This window comes from Ursus americanus, chromosome X (genome assembly GCF_024610735.1).
Source record: "Ursus americanus isolate L20-20 chromosome X, mUrsAme1.1.p, whole genome shotgun sequence".
Lineage (NCBI taxonomy): Eukaryota > Metazoa > Chordata > Mammalia > Carnivora > Ursidae > Ursus > Ursus americanus.
The window spans coordinates 68407288-68432230 of record NC_142164.1 but is presented as its reverse complement, the minus strand read 5'-3'; the positions used below and the strand labels follow the sequence as shown (position 1 = coordinate 68432230).

Genomic DNA, 24943 nt, shown 5'->3' with positions numbered 1-24943 from the left:
TGATGGCTAATGATTTTGAACCTTTTTTCATGTGTCTGCTAGCCATTTGTATGTCCTCATTGGAAAAGTGTCTGTTCATATCTTCTGCCTTTTTTTTTATTTGATTAAAGCCTTTATATCAATTATTCCCTCTGCCTTTAATGCTCTTCCCTATGTGTGGCTTACTCCCTCACTTGCTTCAAGTTTTTCCCTAAATGTCACCTCAGTGAAGCCTGCTTCCACCACTCAATTTAAAATCAGTCTGTCCCAGCACTCTCCATCCCCTTTACCATGCTTTTTTCCATAGCACTTGTTGCTTTCTAACATACTACTTAATTTTTTAATTCATTGAGTCTATTGTTTATTGTTTCCTTCCCTCCCGCACCTCCTCACACACACTAAAATGAATATTAGTCAAGGTAATGATTTTTTATTATTTATTCACTTACATATTCTAAGCATCCAGAACACTGCCTGACACAGAGTAAGTATTTAATAAATATGTACTGAATTAATTAATTTCTTAATTCTGTCCAGATATTTCTTAATATTTTATCTATTTTTTTTTTGGAATAGAAACCAGTGCCTAGTATAGAATCTGGCACTTAATAGGTGTTTAATAATTTTTCGTTGAATGACATAATGAATATTATACTCCATTTCCAACACTTCGTTTATCCAATATTGTCAGGTAAGTGAAAAGTTCCACCTAAATGAACTTTTCCAGGTAACTGATCTCCAGAAAGTCTAGGTTTTAATATTTTTATATATCTTAATGAAATAGGTAAGATGGTTTGCATGCCTTCCAAAACATAGCAGAGTGACTATAGTTAACTTGTTTTATTGCTATTTGGAAAACTATGGAGAAAAGAATGGGAATAAGAGTCAAAATACCTGATTGTGGCAATGATTTCATCTCTTAACTGCATGAGCTTAGACAATTCTGTTAACCATTCTGAACCTCAGTTTTATCATTTGTAAAATGATAATAACTGCCCTGAATAGCTCATGTATTGTTGTGAGGTTCAGAGAAGACAATGCATGGGAACACTCTCTGTAAATTGTAAAGCTACCTACAAATGCAAGGTGGAGGTTATATAGATGTTTATCATTTGGGAAGATGCTGGATATATATGAACTGATTCTTACTGGTGGGTGTTTAGGGAACAAAGAAGGGGTACACTCAATATGAGAATGGCTAAGCCTGAATAATGTTGGTGTTGCCTGTCATTAGTTGAAGATAATTTTGCATTCCTGGTGTTCCAGAGTGGGTCTCTTTCAAAACTGGAATTTTGCAAGTCTCCTTGTCCTGTATTACTAATAATTATTGATGTTTTACATGTTTTAGAGCCAAGGATGACTCTTGTGTTTTTAGGAAAATTTCTTGTGCCCTTAGTGCTGAAAATGTACTCCAAAGTGCATAGACACTCAAATACCTAGGGACCCTTGGGACAGTGAAAAAAGAACATATGAAGTTAGACCTGTTTGTCAGCTGATGTTCCTCCAGTTGGCCTGGATGATTTTTTTTTGTTTTGTTTTGTTTTGTTTTGTTTTTCATTAAGGAAAGCCTAGCAACATGTACTTTTGAGTTCTCCTGACTTTCCTAATCACAAATGGAAAGGAGTAACTTATTCATTTTTGGGTTCTACATTATAGAGGAATTTTAAGATTGATGATAGACTTCTCATTTTGTCAGTAACCATTATTTTTGTTCATGATTCAGTTGGTTTAAACATTTTTGTGAGAATCCTTTTGGGGAATTCAAATGTATAACAGGAAAATATATTATCTTTATGGCAAATGGATGGTATGGGTGGACATTTCTCAATGGATGCAGTTTCCCTGCCGCATTCTCTGATGGTTAGAAGGTAAAGCCTAGGAGTGCTTTAACTAAGCAGTCAGCATGCCAACAATTCATTCTATCACACCACTAACCTCCAGATGTCATTTTCCTAGCCATGCCTGTTGGTCAGTTACAGTAACTCGCCTTTCAGATAATAATCACACAAAATGCAGACCAAAGCAGAGGCTGAGGGAAGGAACCGTCAAACCTGTTTGTCTGCCTTAAGGTAGTTGTAGAAAGAAAAAAATACATTTGTTTTTGGTACAAAGGGAGAAAAAATGGATGGAATCAATGTGTTTGTGATATTTTAGAGTTTTTGGTGACCAACAAATCATCAGTTTTACAGCCTGTTAAATTCATCAATCTTGGCTCTTTCCAATGTATCATTTCCTCTGCCTGAAATGCTCTACCTGTGCCTTGTTCACTTAGTGAAATTCTATGTTTCCATCAAGATTACTCCTTCTGTGAAGTTCAACTTTTCCTAACTTCCTTTATTTTTGGAGTTGAACTTAACATTTGTAGGCTGTTAGCATTTCTCTTACTATACAAATTATTATCATCCTATTATCATCCTATTATTTTGTCTTCTGATCACATTATCTTTTGTTCAGTTCTTTGTATGCCTTCTCTTTGGTCCTATTTTTAAAGATTTATTTATTCATTGATTCATTCATTCATTTATGTATTTATTTATTTGAGAGAGAGGAGAGAGAGAGCGCATGGGGAGGGGCAGAGGGAGAGGGAGAGAGAGAATCTCAAGCAGACTCCCTGCTGAGCACAGAGCCCAACGTGGGACTCAATCTCATAAACCTGAGATCATGACCTGAGCAAAATCAAGAGTCAGATGCTTAACTGACTGAGCCACCCAGGCACTCTTCCTGGCTCTTATTTTTAAAACCCCATTCATTTACTCCTCTCTGTTTCTCTTTCGTTTTCGATATTTAGAGACTGCCTACAAGGGCCAGACCTTGTGTTAGTTGTTTTGCACACATTATTTCATCTAAATGTCATAGCAGACGTATGATTTATTATTTCCATTTTACAGTAAGCTAAATTGAGGTCTAGAGAAGTCAAGTGACTTGCTCCAAGTTCTAGCTGGTAAAAGGCAGAGCAAGAACTTGAATGCAATCTGTGGAACTAAAATGCCCCCTTTTATTCCCTACTGTACTACACTAACTCCTTTCTTTATACTTTCCACTAATTCCTCTATGAGTGCCCCCACTTCAAACCTTCAGCATCTTTGTGGGGCTTTCCTAGAGTCAGAAAGAAATTTTGGCTTCTTAGTACTATGAGTCCATCAGTGTGACTCTCCTAAGAGGAAGTCACACAGAACAGTCCTTGGGAGAGACTTGGAGAAGGTGGTTATGAAATAATTGGGATGCAGGCTCACATCTTCCCTCCTCCAATTAATAATGCTTCATCCCTCAGTAGGGATGGCAGTGACACCACAGGCAACCTTGACTTCAGTGAGGCAGCATTTAGGGGAGACACTAAAAGCTTCTCCAGATTTTCTTGAAACTGCCACGCAGTTCAGTTAGTCCTTAATGGGGCCCGGGCTTGGGTTTTTCTTTCTATATACCTTTCCCTTTTTGTTTTCTTTTCTTTTCATCTTTTCTTCTCCTCACCATGTCCTTCCTTCCTCCATCTCACCCCCGCCCCTCCCTCCTCCCTCTCCTCTCCTCTCCACCTCCTTCTCTTTTTCTTCTCTCTTTTTCTGTTTCTCTCATCTTTAATCTTGTCAAGAAGCATGTAAGTGTTTTGGTAAGGTCTACACTATAATCATCTTGTTATGTAGCTTTTGAACTTTCAGGACATCAAATCAGAACAGCACCCAGAAGGAGAGCATGGTGCAGATGTGTGTCTGAGCTGTAGATTATTATATTTCAGTTTTCAAATTTGATCTTGGGTAACCCCTTTTTAAAAAATATATAGGAAGGAAAATATAAATAATTTGATTAAAGCTCTTTATTGTGGAACACTTGATAAATAAATAACATTAAGTACAGTCCTTGAGTGCTGCACAATAAAGATTTCAACAGTAATTTCAGCCTTAATCATTTCTTCCTGTGTTCCACACGATTCCATGAGAATGCCCATCATTCAGTCAGCTCTTGTATTCCAAGTACCTAAAATTTGCCAGATGCTTCATATATATTACTTTGAAATCTCATGGGTCTGCAAAAATGGATGATATGATCCCCATTTTACAAAGGAGAAAGCAGGTAAGTAGAGGATGTGCTATTTACCCAAGATTATGCTATCTGCTATAACTACTAAATGACATTGCTGGGATTCATAGCCTAGTCCTTCTGACTCCTAAGTCCATGATCCTGCCACACCACCATACTTTGCCACTTAACAAGTAGCTAAGAACAGATAATTGAAGCTTCGATCTATGCCTAATAGTCTCCAAATCTCTGGACAGAATTAATTTATTGAGAGATTATTGAATTCTGATCATGCTCCCCCATCATTTTATATATGAAGAAATTGAAGCTCAAAGGAAAGCAGTGACTTGCCCAACACATCACAGTAAGTCACTGCCCTATCCAGAACTCCTTTATATTCATTTGTACTATTGCTGCTTCGTGTGTATTGATGTATTTACTTCAAGTTTCTAAAAGGTAGGACCTATGACTTCCATTTCTCCTCTACAGATTTTAGCACAGGGCTGAGCAATTGAGTTTTCAGTAGGCATTTGTTAACTGACCAATTTTGTTGTTGTTGTTGTTGATAACAAATGCGCTTTCTCTGACCCTATTAGAAGCGCAGCTTCCCTAATTACACAGTGTGGTGAACAGGCAACACATCTGTTGTGAATGGTGACTCTAAAACTGGGAAGTATAATGTGCTGGGAACCCTTTTTGGTTTTCTGTCTGAAGTATTATGGAGTATAATTCCCTTGTGTAGATAGGGATACTGAAGCCCAAACAGGGGAAATGATTTGTCTGAAGGTTGTAGGGAAATTCGTAACAGAGCTGTGCTGATTTTAAATGTATATTTGGAATGGGCAATACATGTACATGATACAAAATTTTAAAATCACAGAAGGTTAAAGAGTGAAAGATACATCTGAGCCCCCAACCCTCAGGCTTGCAGTTCTCTTTCTGAGGGATATCCACTATTCATTAGTTTCTTGTGTACCCGTATAGACATAGTATGTGTACTTATAAACATATAGATATGTTAAGTATATCAATATATCAATCAATATATGTTAGTATTCCTCACAGAACTAGTGTTGTGTATTGTTTTGCGTCTTCGTTTTCTTTTCACTTTACAGTATATCTTGGAGATTGTTCCACATTAGTATATATGTAATTGCTTCATTTTTTAATGGCTGTACTGTATGGCTATATTGATGGGCATTTATGTTGTTTCCAGTCTTCTGCTAATATAAACGTTGTTGCAGTGAATGTTCCTGAATAAATGTCATGTCACACATGTGCAAATATGTGGTGGGTCAAAACATGTGTATATTTTAATTTTGAAGGCTTTTGCCAAATTTTCTTCCACAGATGTTTTAAGATCATCGTTATGCAAAATTTGGATCTGATAAAATTTATAATGAAATGGTTACTGTACCTTTTACAAAAGCGTTATTTTATTGACCTTATAGAAGTGTTCAGTACAGTTTCTTTAAATATTAAATATTTATATTTAAATATGAATTCAATTTAAAGAAATATTATTTATATACTACTGTTCAGGAACACATCTATTGGGTAAAGCATGTGAAGATGGCAAAATTTCTCTGAAATGCAAATGAATCTACACAGTTGCGGTTCCAGTTATATTACCAAACCTCAGAGGTGTGCTTGGGTGAAGGTATAGGGAGAAAAGAACAATGGGTCCAGACCCAACTAGAAAAAAGCAAAACTACTACTAAGGAAGAACCAGTTGTGTTCTAGTAAACTGGATTTCTGCCTGGAAGGGGTAAGGGTCAGTAGGGAGCCCTTGATATTGTAGTGTTTGCTAATTTCCATGCTGTAGATACTCCTATCAGGACTGATTTAAGCTACCAGTATTATAGCACTGAATGTGAAATTGGGACATGATGCTCAGAATCGGTTTTTATGAGTCACTACAAGCCAACTCCAGCACAACACTGGACAGAGCTCAAGGGAAGACAGCTTGAGAACATAAAACTTTGCTCTGACCAAATGTCAAATGACCTTGGCAGAAGTGAGCTGGCTATTCCTCGTGGTGTTTTCCTTGGTGAGTTTGGAGCCTCTATTTCTCCCAGATGGTCTTTCCAAATCCCATCTGAAGAACATCATCTGCTTGGTGCTCCCCAAAGTACTTACCGAGTGGCCTGAACCTCACTAGTCTCCAGAGTAGCAAAAACAACAAGAGGCTTTGTAAACTGTCAAATATTATTCCAGTGTCAAGCATTTGTCCTGCTATTAATCCTGTGTCAGCTATAAAAATCCATAAGCCATATTTTGGCTATTGTGGACATTGCTGGTATATATATTACATATATATATATAATGGGCTATTATTATATTATATAATTAGTAATATATATAATTATTAATATATTGTATATATTCCATTATATACATATTATATTCCAATAAAATATATATTATGATATATAATGGAATATTGCTCAGTTATCAAAAAGAATGGACTCTTGTCATTTGTAATGATGTGAGTGGAACTAGAGAGTGTTATGCTGAGTGAAATACGTCAGAGAAAGACAAACATCATGTGATTTCACTCATGTGGAATTTAAGAAGCAAAACATACGAATATAGGGGAAGGGAAGGAAAAAGAAAATAAAACGAAATCAGAGAAGGAGACAAACCATAAGAGACTCATAACTATAGGAAACAATCTGAGGGTTGCTGAGGGGATGTGGGTGGGGGATGGTGTAACTGCATGGTGGGCATTAAGGAGGGTACTTCATGAGAAACAAACTGAGGGCTTCAGAGGGGAGGGGGTGAATGGGATAGACTGGTGATGGGTAGTAAGGAAGGCACGTATAGCATGGTGCACTGGGTGTTATATGCAACTAATGAATCATCGAACTTTACATCAGAAACCAGGGATGTACTGCATGGTAACTAACATAATATAATAAAAAAACATTTAAAAAAAAGGAGGGTATTTCATGTTATGAGCACTGGGTGTTATATGCAACTGATGGACACTAAACTCTACCTCTGAAACCAGTAATACATATATGTTAATTAATTGATTTTAAATTTAAAAAAAGAATAATATTGGACCCTTATCTTAAAAAAATCCATAAGTTATTAACTCACTTGCAAGTTCCCTCCCCTAGCTGCATATTAGAAGCAATAGAGGGACATCTTAGAAAATCGTACTCCCCACACTTACCCCCAATCAATTGAATTAGAATTATTGGGAGTAAAACCAGGCATCAGTACTTTGTAAAATCTCTGTAGGTGTTTCCAACTTGTACCCAAGGTTGAGAATTACTACCCTGTACAGCCTGGTTTTGCCACCCAATCAGCTTTCCCTAACACATCCCCTCCCTTAACATATGCCAGCCCCACTGGCCACTTTGCTAGTCCAAGAACACACCAAATTCATTTATGACATTAAAACTTTGAATTTGCTATTCCTTCTGCTGAGAATGTTCCTCCTCTGGCTGTTTGCGTGTCTGGCTTCTATTATTCAGGTGTCAGCTCAAATGCCACATCGTCATAGAATCTTTCCCCACTCTCTCTTTCATTGTATGTATCGCCATCTGAAAATATTTAATTTATTATTTACCACTTATTTATTACTTGTCTGTTTTCACCAAAAGATCCCCCAAGTTGCAGGCAAGGCCTTTGACTGTATTATGCACTGTTGTTTCCCTCGTTGCCTAGAATAGTGCCTTGAACATAGTAAGTGTACACTAAAAGATTAATTATCAGAGAATAGTTATTAAGCACCTTCTATGGATGAACTCAATGGATAAATTTAAAAAATTTCTTTATGTTAAAATTTAAACTGCATAGCATGGCATTCAGGGCTATTCATGATCTAGCTACTATCTAACTTTTCAGCTTTACCTACTTCTACTTCCTGTCCTCTTGAAGCAGGAGGCCCATGTGAATGACAGTTGCTAGGGAAGGTGGTTTGAAACTGAACACTGAAGGGTTCATTTTAGCTCTGTGTGTGTGTGTGTGTGTGTGTGTGTGTGTGTGTGTGTGTGTGTGTGTCTGTGTCTGTGTGTCTGTGTGTGTGTGTCTGTGTGTGTGTTGAGAGCAGGGAGTAGATGGAATGTTTGTGACCAGCGCAGCAGCCAGTGAAGAGAGCAGCATTATCAGAAGGATCAGAAGGTGGTTGCTAATGGAGGGATATAGAAGACAAAATAAGTTCAGTAACATTACCTATAACTCTTCTAATGTATCTAACATTCTTCCTTTTACAGATCACTTGCACATGTATTCTGTACCATTTGTTTTGTATAACTTTATGAAGTAGACAATGCCATCATGTTTATTCTCATTTTTTAGATGAGAAATCAAGGCTCAGACTTGCAGAGGGCAATTGGAGCCAGGATTTGACACCTCCTCCTCTTCTTTTTTTTTTTTTAAAGATTATATTTATTTTATTTTATTTTATTTTATTTTATTTTATTTTATTTTATTTTGAGAGAGAGAGCAGAGGGAGGAGCAGAGGGAGAGGGACAAGCAGACTCCATGCTGAGTGTGGAGCCCTAGATGGAACTTGATACCAGGACTCTGAGATCATGACCTGAGCTGAAATCAAGAGTTGGATGCTCAACCAACTGAGCCACCCAAGCGCCCTGACAACTGCTCTTCTGCTTGTCAGTCTAGTGGTCTTTACATTTTCATTTTATGGAACTTCAGCCAGATTGTGAAAGGTACTTAAAGCAAAGAAGATGGATCTGGGCTTGATTCCTGTCCCCTCTCACTAGAGTTAACCTTTAGGTCAAAAGAAATAAGGATTATTTTTATTATTTATAAACACTCCTAAGAAGCCTCCCTGTAACGCATTAGCTGAGAGCCCTTCCGTGGTACTGGATTAACTGATATCTGTGTTTCTGGGTGGGTAGGACAGGTGGAGAAATGGTCACATCCGTGGAATCAAAGGGACTCTGCTACATTTTAAGTCCTTTTCACAGAATAATCCTTTTGCCACAGTATAGACTGTGTGCCTGGTGTTGTCTAGCCTGTTCCACAGGCCCAAAAGCAGTATCTTGGGGGGGCAAATTTACTAGGAATCAACAGTGCTTAGAATTGGTCTTCAAAGAAGAGAACTCCTTGGATGATTAGGCCAGAGGTTCTAGGCTATCTTGGCTCCAGAAAAAGTTACATCCATAGGATGCATGACCCTAAACAGGCCTTGGGGTTGTTCAAGTCTGTGTAGATCACTCGGGGAGAGGCACTTAGCTCCTTTTTTCTGTAGAGTAGTGTTGTTGTTTTTCAGGGAAGGCCCTTAGAACCCTCCCTGAATCACACTCAGGAAAACTCTGAGACACCCATCAGAAATTCCAATGTGAGTAGAAGACTTCTGAATTCACCTTCCTTAGGTTGCTACTATTTTCTTATTACCTACCACATTCTCTTCTAAATTAAGGGAACCAAGGTCAAGAGAGTAGAGATAACACACCAGGTCACATAATGATTCCGTGAAATAGAAGGGCTAGTCCTCAGGTCTTCCTCTTTCCTCCTCTGTACTCCTTTACTGTTCTGCCCTGCCTGTCTTTGAAGCATAGTGTCAGGGCCCATTTCAGAAGAGATAATACATTGACAAGGGCAAACACCAACATCGCAGGTCATACAGACCTGGTTTCTGATCCTGCTTCTGCCACTTATTGGCTGGTGACTCGGTGAGTCATTCAGCATCTCTGAGACTTATTTCCCTCAATTCTAAAATAGGAATAGTAGCTACCTGGAAGAGTTTTAACAAGAATTAAATGAAGGCACTTTGAACAGTACCCAATCAAAGCACAGTGAGATTGCCCCCTTCCCAGGAAGCCAAGTGTTACTCGTCCTTCACATGTTGAAGAGGCAGTATGGGTAGATGTAGAACATTCAGGATACACATAAGTCAGGATAGAGGCAAATAAGATATTTGCTCAGTTATAGTGGTTAAATAGAAAGCCTATGCACCCTGGATTGAAACTAAGCTATACTCTTTGGAATCAGTAAGCATTCTGTGTCTTGGGTTTCCTCATATATAAATTGAGGATAATGGTCTGTACTTTCCCCCCTTTGAAGAAAGGCTCAGCAAGATAATGAACAGGAAAATAATTTGGAATAATAAAGCAAATGTGCAGAGAATATAGTGGGCAAGAGACTTGAGTTTTAATCCTGTCTTGTCCATTCTGCTTTCTGTATCTCAGTTTCCCCATCTGTAAGATGAGAATGTTGGTCTCTACAGAGGATCCTTGCCTCTTCTGACATTCAAGGAGTTTGTTATTTACTTAAATAACAATAGATAAGATCTGTATAATGCTTTATGCTTTTACGTTATTTTCACATGTATTATCTCATATAAGAATAGCACTAAACTGGGGAACTATGAATAAGAAGGCTTGGGTTCTTGTCCCTATTTTGACATTGACTCATACTATAGCCTTAAGCAAGGTTCATCTCCCCCCATTCTCTGAGTCTCAGTTTCTTAGTCAATAAAATAGGAGGTATGGGGGTTGGTTAAATCAGTACGTCTTAACTTTTCCACAAAGCCCTGGGGACTCCTACAAAATTTTTCTAAGGTATAGCACAATGCTAAGGCTGCAGAGAAGGGAAGAAAGGGAGAGGTGTAGCAGGACGAATTCTTTTTTTTTTTTTAATAATTTTTTATTATGTTATGTTAGTCACCATAGAGTATATCCTTAGTTTTTGATGTAGTGTTCCATGATTCATTATTTGCGTATAGCACCCAGTGCACCAAGTTTCCTATACCTAGTTCAGGCAGATTAGGTTTCATTTTATCTGTTTCCTATGTATGGGACCTTTGTGTAATATTTCACTTGTAAAAAAGTTTCACTGCAATAGAAAAAACTTTACTAGATGTGCTCTAAAGCCTTAGGTATTAAAGGTGGGATTCAATAAAATATGTTATTTGGTAATTTCATTTTTCTTGTTGTTTTAACAAAACAGAATATTGTGAACACCCTTCTGAGTTAAAAAAAATGTACAGCATTCTACTGCATAAATATGGAATAATTTAAGCATCCTCTTAATGTTGGACATTTAAATTTTTCCAATATCCCCTATTTACATAATGCTATATTGAACTTTTTTGTGCTTAAATAATTGTTTTCTTATAAAAAGAGTCCAAGAAATGGAATTACTGATTAAAAGTTATGTGTATTTAATTTTTTTGGATATGTTGCAAAATTGCTCTCTAAAAGTTTATACTCCTATTAGTAATACCTCTTTGCCAATATCTGGTATTTAATCTTTGCCAATCTGACTAATGAAAATGCCATCTTATTTAATTTGTATTTCTGTGATTTCTAGTGAAGTTAAAATTGAACAATTTTCATATATTTATTGATCATTTATATTTCTTCTTTTAATTCATTTTTCATGTCTGTTGTCCTTTTTTCTATTGCACTGTTCATCTTTATATATCAAAGAAATTAACCACTGTTTTTACATACTTGCTGCCAATATGTTTTCCATAGTTTGTGGTTGTCTTTCAGTTTTATAAGAGAGTTTAAATGTCTTCTAGTCAAGTCTATCAAAATATTCACTTATGTTTCTGTATTGCCATTCTTTAAAAAGCCTTTTTCTACTTTTAAAAATAAAAAAATACCTATGTTTTCTAACAGTACTTTTTTTTAATAATAATTTTTATTATGTTATGTTAGTCACCATACAGTACATCCTTAGTTTTTGATGTAGTGTTCCGTGCTTCATTGTTTGTGTGTAACACCCAGTGCTCCATGTAATATGTGCCCTCCTTAATACCCATCACTGGCATACCCCAATCCCCCACCCCCCTCCCCTCTGAAGCCCTCAGTTTGTTTCCCAGAGTCCATAGTCTCTTGTGGTTCATTCCCCCTTCTGTTTACCCCCCCCCCCCGGCATTCTTCCCTTCCTTCTCCTACCAATCTCCCTGCTATTTCTTATGTTCCATAAATGAGTGAAACCATATGATAATTGTCTTTCTCTATTTGACTTATTTCACTTAGCGTAATCTCCTCCAGTCCTGTCCATGTTGCTGCAAATGTTGGCTGAGTAACATTCCATTGTATATTTGGACCACATCTTCTTAATCCAGTCGTCTGTCGAAGGACATCTCGGTTATTGTGGACAATGCTGCTATGAACATTGGGGTGCATATGGCCCTTCTCTTCACTACGTCTGTATCTTTGGGGTAAATACCCAGTAGTGCAATTGCTGAATCATAAAGTAGCTCTATTTTTAACTTTTGAAGGGATCTTCACACTGGTTTCCAAAGTGGCTGTACCAACTTGCATTCCCACCAACAGTGTAAGAAGGATCCCCTTTCTCCGCATCCTCTCCAACATTTGTTGTTTCTTGCCTTATCAAATTTTGCCATCCTAACTGGCGTAAGAATGTGGTTTTGATTTGAGTTTCCCTGATGGCTAATGATTTTGAACATTTTTTCATGTGTCTGTTAGCCATTTGTATGTCTTCATTGGAAAAGTGTTCATATCTTCTGCCCATTTTTTGATTTGATTATTTGTTTCTCATGTATTGAGTTTGAGAAGTTCTTTGTAGATCTTGGATAGCAGTCTATTATCTGTAGTGCCATTTGCAAATATCTTCTCTGATTCTGTGGGCTGCCTCTTAGTTTTTTGACTATTTCCTTGGCTGTGCAGAAGCTTTTTATCTTGATGAAGTCCCACAACTTCATTTTTTCTTTTGTTTCTCTTGTCTTTGGAGATGTGTCATGAAAAAAGTTGCTGTGGCTGAGGTTGAAGAGGTTACAGCCTATGTTCTCCTCTAGGATTTTGATGGACTCCTGTCTCACATCGAGGTCTTTCATCCATTTGGAGTTTATCTTTGTGTATGGTGTGAGAGAGTGGTCAAGTTTCATTCTTTTGCATATAGCTGTCCAATTTTCTCAGCACCATTTATTGAAGAGACTTTTTTCCACTGGATGTTTTTTCCTGCTTTTTCAAAGATTAGTTGCCCATAGAGCTGAGCATCCATTTCTGGGGTCTCTATTCTGTTCCATTGGTCTATCTAACAGTACTTTAATGCTTTCCTTTTGTTTTCTTTTTTTTTTCCATTGGCATCTTTAATCCACATGGAGTTTATTTGGGTTTCAATGAGTAATTTAAGCTTATTGACTTTCCCAAATGATTAACCAGTTGTTCTGACACCATTTAATGTAGTGAATAAGTCATCCTTTCTTCACTGATTTAGAATAACATATTATATATATGGAGTCTCTGTCTTTTTTAGTCTCTTCAACTGATAAGTCTATACTGGAGCTATTAACAAACTGCTGTAATTATTATGGCATTACAATACTTTAAATGTTTGATAGGAAAAGCCTTATTACTCTTTAATTTTTCAAAAATATCTTGGCAATATCACACATTTTACCTGATGATTCGATCCTCTCATTTGCAAGATATGATGCTGCAGATGGTGGGTAACTTCCTGCCTTACCTGATCTGCTTTAAGTAGGATTTTTCAGAATGAACATATTGAAGGAAGCCTAGTCAAACATTGGCCTCAACTCATACTGCATGGCAGCACCAATGGGGATGACAAAAAACAAACAAAAAAACACTGATAGAAATCGGAAGTCTGTGTAGAAAATATCTCAAGTTGGTCTCATGACCTCTGTTCCTGCTGGAGTTTTGGATAATAGTTGAGCTTTATGATGGAAGAATAGGACCATAAAAAAACATGTAGAATACCATCAGGCAATCAAGGATTTCAGAGCCAGCTGACATACAGAGGACCTCATGCTATCTCATTATGTGACCATTCATGGTAGTCAAGGGTTTGCAGCTGTTCTAATAGATTTATTAAGCATTAAATGTGCAACCTGCTTGCAATTCTAGAGTGTAGACTTACCTCCTTCAATGTGAGAGGGGGATTTTGTATTTTGCCAAAAATTTCACAATGACATTTTTTGTGAGACTTATAAGTTGTTGATACAACCTTGCTGTTGAAGGTCAACAGTGTCAGAGAGCTAGGTATAATATTTGTAGAATCTGAGGAGGAAAAGATGGATAGCAGTTTATGTTGTCTGTGTTAATTATTCAGTCACCTAGGCTACTGCATGGGAATAGAGGATTTTCTAAGAACACCTTGGAGCAGGCAGGCCCAGATCTCACTTACACTTCTGTCAACTGAATACTGAGAAGGCATTCAGGGGGCCATATACTTACTAGACAATGAATAAAGATACCTAACACCCACAGAGTGCTCTGTCTTGAGGCTACACTCACCCACACTACATCTCCATTGGATGCAGGTGCCAGATTTTTCTCTAGCTCTATCACCAACTTCCTATGGCTTGTGGCATGTTGTTTCAATACTTTGTGTCCATTTTCATAAATGAAGAGTCAGGCATCACATTGGGGCATTTGTTACAAAGCTTTTAATGTCCTTTACAGTCCAAAGATGATGTACTTCTAATTAGACCCAATGGGTCAGAGCTCCAAGGAGACAAATATCTAGTTCCTGGAAGGAATAGCCTTATGACAGAGTCCAGAAATGGAATGGGCTGCAATTCATGAAAGGGTGGAGCAACCCTTTACAAGGATGTTACGAAGGGGATTTGAGCCTTGCACAGAGGAGTGAGTGTATTGTGACCAAATACTGTTTAAATTTTTTTTCAATCTGTGAGATTCATAGCCTTATGGACTGTGATTTGGAGCCAAGTAATAGCGTGATGCCAGGCAGGTCAGTTTCATCTTAGTGAGCATCATTTTCTTCAGTTATATAATGGGTATACAGTAATCCCTATTGTACCTACTTTGCACAAGATTGTTATTAACTTTTGTAAGCTAATCAAATGGGAGACGTTTTTAATCTTATGTTATATTTTATATTGTGTTTTAATTTATTGTTACTACATGTTATATGTTTCATAGTTATTGTATATAAATATGTATAATATATATTATTATGTATTATATTTTAATTCATTGTTATTATTAAGAACCCTGATAACTTCAGCCATATTGGAGAAGTAGAATAAATAGAATAGAAGTAATAGCAACCCAGTGATTATACATTGGCTCTGCCATTATTTGGGGAAGTTGGTAATTCGGGCAGGAGAAGTGGATTGGAAGCAACCCTGAGAAGTTGTTCCATGCCTTGCTTTTGTTCCTAATCCAAATTGTGAGGATGAGTCACAGTTCCATTTTTAGGAGATTCCTTCTATCTTTGGGACCCTCGACCACTTCTGTCACTATTAAATGTCATTTAAAACTTTAAAGTTACTATTCTGCTTCAGAGAAATACATGTCATATGCATGCATTTATATGACTTAATATGTTATATACTTTATGTAATCACACATACACATACATACAAAGATAATTCAGGAACCCTATTGTGGGTGTACACCCAACACATTTGCATTCATGCATATGTGAATACACGTATGTCTATAAGCATGTTATTTATTCATATGTTGCATATGGCTTGCAATAACAGTGCCTCTCTAATGAATTGTTAAGTGCCTTGATTTTTTGAAGGACTTTAGAAAACAAAGAGAAAAGACTGAATGACTGCAGATATAAGAGGCAATGTTACAGTAAGTTACTATCTTAAAAAGAGAGAGTTGAGGGACAAGACAGCATTAGTTTGGTTAATGTCTTGCTTATTGGTAATACTTGTGACCTTTATATGAAAGACTCCACAAATATATTGTGGATAAAATCCAGATATCCTTTAAGACTCCTTGAGCTGGATATGGAATTGTTTAATTGGATTGAACAGCTGAAACTAATATAGCACTGTATGTTGACTACACTGGAATTAAAATAAAGTAATAAAATAAAGATTCCTTGAGCTGGAAAAGATTTTAGTGATTTTCCAGTTCTACCATTACATATTATCAATGGAGCCCAGAGAGGATAAAGTACTTGTCCAAGGTCATATGGTGAGTTAGTAATAAGACTGAACAAGGATTCAAATCTTGTGACTTCCAGCCTAGTGCTCTCTCTGTTATCTGGGACTTAAACATTTTTCTTCAGCAGAGATTTTCCTCTGTATCCTCAACAGCTAGTGCAAGGTCCATAATAAATGCTCAATAAGTTAAATAAATGCACAATGGCATTGGTTGCACTGGGCTCTACACTTACTATGTAGGCAAATTGTAAAGGATATCTGTGTTTTAGGTCACATTGTTTTAGGCCAAGAGACACTCTGGGACAAAGTACGAATAATAGCTAGGGAGATGATCTGAGTTCCAAATTGAAAAAAATGTTATCATACTTTTTCCACTGTAACCTTCCTCATTCAGAGGGTGGTTTACTTTTAGCAGTGGAATCTAGAACTCTGGGAGCCCTCATCTAGTGGGTCTGCAAATATTACTTTGCAAACTTGGGTTCAGGAGCTAGTGTTTTCCTATGGAAGAAGAGATTCTTCAAAGAAGTATTCATAATGACCCTATTTTACCAATTAATGTGAAAACTAGTCCTGAGGGTTGCAGCAGCACCAAAACTGTAGGGGATGTCCCTGTTCTAGAACACCCACAACACTGGACATGAACCCACTGGAATTAGATACAGGGCCTCACTTCTAGGAGTTGATACTCAAAGACTGAATGGCCCTCATAACGCCATCCTTTCTGTGCACATACAACAATCCTCAGTTGCGGCAAGAAAAGGCTGTTAGTGGGGCACATGGGTGGCTCAGTTAAGTGTCCAACTCTTGATCTCAGCTCAGGTCTTGATCTCAGGGTCATGAGCTTAGGGTCATGAGCTTGAGCCCCACAATGGGCTCCATGCTGGGCATGGAGACTACTTAAAAAAATGTTTGTTAGTAAATTATGTGTTCCATTTATACAAATAAAATCCTGTGGTATGGTAGAAAGAGTACTGGTTTAGGGGCCTTAGTTTTCTCATCTGTTAAGTAAAAATAATGGTAGTATCTACCTCAAAACACTGCTGAGGTTATTCCTTTAAATGGCATATATAAACTTGCCAACACAGGCTTGATTCATAGTAGGTACCTACTAAATAATATTCTTCCTTCATTGACCTCCAATTGAGTGTTCTTCAGGCAAGTCACCTTCCCAGAACTCATCCTTGGAATGAAAGGGTTGTACTAGGGTGGTTTTTAACAGTTCCTCCAAGCCCAGCATTTTGGAATCTTTTGACAAAGGGAAGGGAATGAGAGAGGAAAGGGGTGGGGAAGGAGGAAGGTTGGGGGGAGGAAGGAAGGGGGGGAGAAAGGAAAGAAGGGAAGGAGAAAGGAAAAAAAACAAAGGTCTTGTTGACCTGGCTACTACTAAATCTCCTACATAAAATAACTTACTATAATACATGTGTTTTCTGTGCCTGACCTGTACATTTTAGGTTGAAAAGGAAGAGAAGGGACAAGCTATAGCTGAATTTATGTGTTTTTCTCCCTGCTATCAAATAGCAATTGCTCTTCAATTTTTCTTCCTTTTCCCTACCACAAACATGCCTCCTCTGCCAAAAGAAGCCTCCCTAAAATCCCAGTCTCTCCCATAAACTAAATCGCAGCAGTAAATAAGAGGGACTTGGATAAAGAAAGGGGTGGAGTGAGGGGATGCACAAGCTCAGGCTGTCACAGGGCTCCAAGCGTGAGAAGTTCTGCATGTTTCAGAGTAGTAGGGTATGTATCTCTGTCTGTTTCTGCTGGTGACTCTGTACGTCTGTGGATCTCCCTGTTCCACTTGTGTATTCATTCAGTGTTTATTGAGGGCCTACTGTATGCCAGGCCTATGTTAGGAGCAAGGAGACAAAATACTGAGTAAAATGTGTGCTTTTGAGTGGACCTCCATGTCTTTCTTTGAGCAGCTGTGATCCTGAGAATCTCTGGGTTTGAGGATGTGTGTATGTGTGTATGTTTTTGTGTATCTGTGACAACTCCAGATGTGCACAACAACAGTTGTTTTTCTTCTGCCTTCAGAGGACTTCCTTTCACCTGTTGCAATTCACTTCACAAAGAGTGAGCTTTATCTCTGTTTCATTTGTATAACCTGCAGGATTGGGGAAATGATCACTATCAATTTAAAAACAATGAGAAATCTCATGGAGTTCTCTTTTGTAGAAGTTTTACCTGTATTTTTATTATGAAAAATAAGCACTGTATTAACTTGAGTATGATCCTTTGAATGATTACAGGGGTCAGGAGGTAGAAACATTGCCTAAGTCCAAGTCTTTGTTGTGTCATGCTAAAAGAGTGGTAATTTCTGTCATTTACCACTTTCCCGTGGACGTTCTTAGCCTTTAAAAAAAAAAGATTTTATTTATTTCTCAGAGAGAGAGGGAGAGAGCGTGAGGGAGCGCACAAACAGGGGGAGCGGCAGGCAGAGGGAGAAGCAGGCTCCCCGCTGAACAAGGAGCCTGATGCAGGACTCCATCCCTGGACCCCAAGATCATGGCCTGAGCCCAAGGCAAAGGCTTAAGCGACTGAGCCACCCAGATGTCCCGTTCTTAGCTTTTATTAAAGGTAGAAGATCTTATTTTTATAAACCAATGAGTCATAAAAGAAGTATCAGCAGGACCACAATTGTTCATACCTATAAAAACAACATCATACCTATAAAACAAAACAAAACAATATAGCAATTAAACTGGGCTGTGTGATTCTGTGTGATTAAATTTTTAGGGCCATTCTCCATCTACTTCTCTCATCTGGCAGGATGTATCCTTATGCCCTTTCTGCCTAGAACTACTAAAGGAGAGACTTTGGAAGTGCACTAATGGGGCATCTCCTGTTCTGTTTGTTCTCCCAGGGAAACAGAAGTACCTCTGTGCCAGCAGAAATGATTGTACCATCGATAAATTCCGAAGGAAAAATTGTCCATCTTGTCGCCTCCGGAAATGCTATGAAGCAGGGATGACTCTGGGAGGTATGATACTTTTCTTCCTTTTTCTTTTTCTCCCTCCCCCTCCCTCATTCTCTCATTCTCTCTTTAAACCAGATTTTCCTCTTTGATGCTTCTGAGGTGGCCAGCTATGCTCTAGATACCGACTGACTCCTTCATATCCAACATGGCCATCAGCCAGCTGGTACCTTCCTTTATCCTTAACCATGTCACACCCCACTCTGGGGCTCAGCATAGGAGCAGGAGGTGTGAAGCAGGGATCAGGACCCATCAGGGGGTGAGTGAGTGTGGAGTTCATTATGAAGGATTCCCCAGGGGACACAGTGATACTGGCCTTATGTTGTTGAATGATGACCAGGAGGAGAGAACTACAGAATCCAGAATAATCACAGGTGCAGAATGACCCAGGCACAGGCTGGCCCTGAACACCCAGGAATATCCTCAGTTAACTACCTCTATATTGTAGGGCTGGCCACCTGGAATGAAAAGCTGCTTCTCTTTGGAGCCTATGACTAGGCTGCCAGGCCGAACCAGTTTCCTATCCCCTATCTCCCAGGGTTGAGCAAGCCTTTTAATCATTTCCCTTTCTTTGCAAATCTATTGATAACTTCCAAAAGCATTTTTTCGTAGCACAGTAGCTTGAAAGAAGGAAGATACAGCTTTTTCAAGGGCAGCCATTCATCATAAGGCTCTCTGTCCCCTAGTCTGTGTCTACTGTGAGTACTGTCACCATTCCAGAAAGGCTTGGCTTACACTTCTATTTTCCCCCTCCAAATTCCTCATTTCTTCATGTTTACATCTGCTCGGTGGCAGGGTACTCCCTGCCGCTTCTAAAAAGAAGCACCTTTCATGAGAAAAGCAAGCTCATTAGTCTACTTTGATTTGGAAATGGAACTTGAAGAAAAGCAGCTCTTTTCTGAATGCCTGAAACTGTAGCCTTCTATCTGATTATTCATTATCAGCCTGGAAAATCCAAGTTCCTAGAATCCTGCCATTTTCCCTCCCCCTCTCAAGGCTATTTAGAGCACTTGTCCATCTCTGGCTTTCTGCAAGGTGCTCAATACCTTGTCTGCCTATGTACATGTTTATAGAAACCAACTTGTTTTCTGTGTGTGGGTCTTCACGTTGATAACTGTATCCTTTCCTCCTTACAGGGCAATAATAGTCTTTAAACAGACCAAAGTACTACAAATGAACTGACTCAGGTTCAATTTGAGACAGTTGCAACAGAACCATCTCAAGTAGTGTCTAGTACTCCCAGACATCACAGGCAGATGCTCTGTGAGTAGTTTTCCAGGCAGCCACATTAAATGAGACTCAAATATCGGAGAAAGGCCAAACTTGTTCTTACTTGCTTGGTATACACCAGAGAAATCCTACAATTGTAGTCTATAGTGGGGAGGAAGAAGCAGGACTGCGGTGAAGAAGTGCAGAAGGAAAGCCAGGAAAGGTAACAAAGGGACTCTGAGGAAGTTTTCTTCATATGAATGTTGCAACCCTATGGTGAGAGTTGTGATACACTCAGCTCTCAATTACTTAGCCCTCTGTGAATTGTGTGTAAGAGATGGGGGCTCCCAAGTAGAGAACCCCTTGGTTTTTCATCTGCTGATACAAATTGCAAGACTGCTTTGACACAGGTGAAGTTTAATGGTAACAAAAGTTCTCCTAAAATTTGGGTCCGAATCTTAAAATTAGTTTCATGCTTCAGCCAACATCCTCCATTATAAAACAGCCCGTGACATGATTATAGTGAACCCCTTTTGAAAAGGAGTAATTTCACTACTCCATATATCAGTGAGGCATAGATGTTTAAATTAATTTCATGAAGAGAGCAGTACACTGAGTTTTCAAATTGATTTATTGGCTGGAGTGTTCAAATTTGAATGAGCTTGGTCAACACAATGAAAAGAAGGTAAGACGTGCTGTGAATGGCTTTCGTTTCAGTTCCATTTCTCTGATATTTATTGAGTGTCTATTGTATACAGAGGCACTATACTAGGCAATAAAGCTCAGGCTGGCAAACTTGAAGAAATGTCTACAAGATACAAGGATTCTTGATATTGTGTGTGTGGTCTTCCCTTTGGAGTCAGGCAGGCCTAAGTTAAAGGCCCAGCTCCATTATTTACTGTGCCTCATCTAAGCCTCAATTTCTTCATCTGTAATTTAGTGATATCACTCTGTGATGTGAACATGATGAACATGAAATCCTTGGTAAATGACAAAGTGCTAGACAAATGTGAGGGCTTACTATGACAGTGAGGTCATTAGTAATTCAGATGGTAAGCACTTCCCAGTTGGCTTTTACCCTGAGTTACTTCGCATGCCCTGTAATATGTAACAGTTCCAACAGGCAGAGAAAGCATCACCAGAAATCACACTTGATCACCTCAAACTAAAAGTACCATCAATATCTTGTTTGGAAGCCAATTCCAGTAGTTGAGGGAATCATGTATTATATTCAAGTACCATGTCAGTAACATCCCAAGTGTTTACCCACTTACACACCATCGTTTGAAAAACAAACCTTTCCATTTTGCTGAACTTATCTCCACATTCCTTGATTCTCTGCTGCAAACCCTTCTCAAGTTCATGGTTAACTTGCAAATTCAGTGTACACCACACCTTTACTCAAAACAATGGGAAAAAGAAAGAAAACATAAATGTAGAGTGGCCTTTCTAAATACTTCAGCAATAGACTTCCCTTTTCATCACATTTGGTTTTAGCATAGACATTCTGATCACACTGAAGGAGAATTCATATAATTTGGTTTTATTCTTCCCATCACTCAACTCAAAATGGTATAATATATTCTAAAATGGTAACTAGGAATGTGGCCTTGAGCAAATCCCCTCTCCCCTCTGAGGCATAGTTTTCCCACCATAAAATTTGGATAATGAGATTTACCAAGGACCTTTTTGGCACTATCATTTTGTGATTCTGGGTCTAAAGTCACAGAAAAAGCCTATCAGTCTTTTTTTTTTTTTTTTGGATTATGTATCCATTGCCCTCAGAAGTATAGACAGTCTAGACTTGAGTGTTTTGACTTGCATAATAATTTTAGCTCCCTCAGGTTACACCTAAGTAAGATACATTATGTGTCTCAAAGTAGACTGGATGTACAGATTATTGAGGGAGTGGAGGGCAGAAGGGTTATCCTTGTATCTTAAAGAAGCTGGCACTCTACAGCTGATACTTGCTTAGTGTTGAGGCCTCAAGGTTTCTGACTGGCTCTCTCTGTAATGGTCTATCTACTGTTTGGTGATGGGATCTCCTTAACTCAGAGATATTTAAAACACATAGCTTTTTCCTTTCTATTTCTAGGCCTATCTACATGTTCATTGCTTCTTTTCTTAGCAGCTCTTGGTGTTTCCAAGGGTGGTTGGGTTCTCAGGGTGGATCCCTTAAAGACTACCTTCAGGCTATTAACTGCCCAATCACAGCAAGGAATAGGCCCTTTTTTGTACCTGTTTCATTTCTGGCTGCTTTTGAAAAGCTACGCATTGCTAACTGCTTCAAGAATCTAAATCTCTTGCCCACTTTCTTTTTTAGGAAATGAAAGAGAACTTTATTTAGCACTTTTTTTGGGCAAAAGATTTAAAATAAGCATAAATAAGGTTGATGCACTCAGAGAACTATGGAATACTTTCATAATTTCTTAAAGAATTGTAGTGAAAACAGTATCCCAAGATTTCCCAGCTGTTAGTAACACAGTGCTACCACGTGAACACGAATGCCAGTCTTGCAGCTCTGAGCACCCTACAACCACATACCCCTGCTCACACCGGCACTCAAGGTGAGCCCGCTTTACTCTTGGGCCTCTCTCGGGTGCTGCCTACTTTTAATGTAAGACAATATTTACAAATATAACTGTCCAGAAAAGGACCTTCCCTCTGGTGAATTAACTGTGGCTTTTTCACAGCCCATAATTAGAATAAGTTCACAACACTCTCTCAGTTTTCTCCGTACTTCCCAAGGATATATTTCCAGTTTCCAGGATGTAATGAGAAAGAAAGAATTGCCCTGCTCTGATATCTTTTCTCCTAACCCTTCCCTCTTTCTTACTTTCCGTCCTACTCCTCCCCAAACCTTTTTTTTTCTTTTTTGCATTTTGTAACTCTTGAGTTTTCAGCTTTTAATAAATGGCATTAGCCCCTGCTTTTAGTTCTTCCTCTCCTGGACCCTGGAAGATGGTAGGCGTTTCAGGAATTTCATGTAGCAGCCAAACCCCAGAAGAGGAAAAGAAACCTGGAACATGTAAGAATCTAACGTGTTCAGTGTTTCTTCAGAGGTTAATTTAGCATACTTGAGAAGTCTCTTTCCTACTAAAAGACTGAACTTTACATCTGAGACTCAAAACTCTTAACAGATCTGCAGCTTTTAATAACCTCCAGGTTTCTCTAGTTGGGAGGATGGCTCGGGGAGCCCATGGCCATGATCTGATGTCATCATGGACGCTATGAACATCTTTGTGGTTTCCACTGTTGAAGACAGTCTTGATGCCAGCTCTTTCATCATTCTCCATGCTCAAGAGTAGCCCTGCATTGGTACTTCTGGATCACATGTCCATACATGTCCAGATGCAAGAGAGTGATTCCAACACTGAAACACTTTTCACAGCATGGTTCTTCAGGAGACAAGTTTCACAGCATTTATCCATTCATCTATTTATCTGTTCATCCTTCCAGCCAACCAACTAGCTAGTCCTTTTATCTTTCCATCCATTCACTCATCTATTTATCCATTTGGTAAATAATTTCTGAGTGCCAGCTATGTGCCAGACACTATGGTAGGCATGTTGGGGGAGCAGAGATGATTAAGATAAAATCCCTGACCTCAGAAAGTTAAAGAGGAGACAGACAGTGATAATGAATACATCTTAGCCTTAAAGGATGAAGAGGAAATGACTGGGAAGAAGTTGAATGAGATAGAAGGGAAGGGGTATTCAAGGCAAATGGCACAGTTTGAATAAAGGCACAGAGACATAAGAAAAAATGTATTGAGGGTTTGAGGAATAGCAAGTAGTTTAATATCACCAGATCTGGGGAAAGGGGGAAGGTAAGGTAAAACCACAATGAAAATGGACTTAGTTATTATGCTAAAAGCTTTAGATTTCAGGCAGCTGAAGATCTGTGGCATGGGATAAACACATTCACATATCATTTTGTGTGTTTCTACATTTGGTGTTTTAAGACAACTACTGGCAGCATGAGTGTGGTATAGGTGAGGACCTAAACTTTAGAAAAATACATAGAAGGGCAGGGATAGAGAGAGAAAAAAAAGTCTAGCACCAAATTTTGCCTCACATCTAGGATTGCAGCCTCAGCTCCTGAGGTTAGCTGCCTCCATTTGGGTTGATACCTACAAGTACTGACCGTGTACATAAGTTCCCTCCTTATACAGACTTCTTGCCTTGTTCTAAGCTAGCATTTCCTGCCATGGGTTCTAAGAAAACTAGTTCCATAACGTGGTCCATGAAAAATGATTCTTACGGTCAAATAATTTATGCAAAGCTGCATATTATGGTCCTGCTCAGGAAGATTTACAGTACATGTTAGCATAACACAGACCTTGGCAAGTACTGCAATAAAGTAAACTGAGGAGCTTGGTAACTCAGGATTCCTAGATTTAATTCAACCACAGAAACACTTTTTTTTCATATAACACCTGTTAATATCCTACAAAACCACTGTTTTCTGGAATACACTTTGGAAAACTTGGGTGCAGATAAAGACTCTGTCCTATGGGCAGACAATACTCCTAGCCCAGTTCTTCCATTTTGTAGATGTGTATGCCATTGCCTACCAGAAGAATCAATCAAGAATGGCTTTGTGACCAAAAATAAACCATCCTCACCACATCTCAAGAGGATGCACTGGAGGCCATTAAAACTCTAAAGTGGGGTCTGTAATAGTATTGTGATACACAAAGGTCAGGATGTAATCCAGGCCAAAGTAGCATTATTGTCAAAGTCATCTAATGGCCGCAGGTACAGATTCCTGACTCAAGAAAGATGCTAGACCAGTTATTTCTGACAAGTATAATGACTTCCAGCATTGCATAGAATGATCACTAAATATTTTGGATATCCAGATATTATTCCCTAAAAGTTTAATAATAATCATGCTTTCTAACCAGCATTTCAGCATCTACCCTG

The 24943-nt window shown here is 38.5% G+C and overlaps 1 protein-coding gene across 1 annotated transcript in view; it reads left to right on the top strand.

Moving 5' to 3' along the window:
- AR (androgen receptor) overlaps positions 1 to 24943 on the top strand; it is a 188568-nt gene that overhangs the window by 130628 nt on the left and 32997 nt on the right. Inside the window, exon 3 of the mRNA XM_045804422.2 lies at positions 18696 to 18812. Within this exon, the coding sequence (XP_045660378.2) occupies positions 18696 to 18812 (117 nt within the window). The remainder of the gene's footprint in view (positions 1 to 18695; positions 18813 to 24943) is intronic.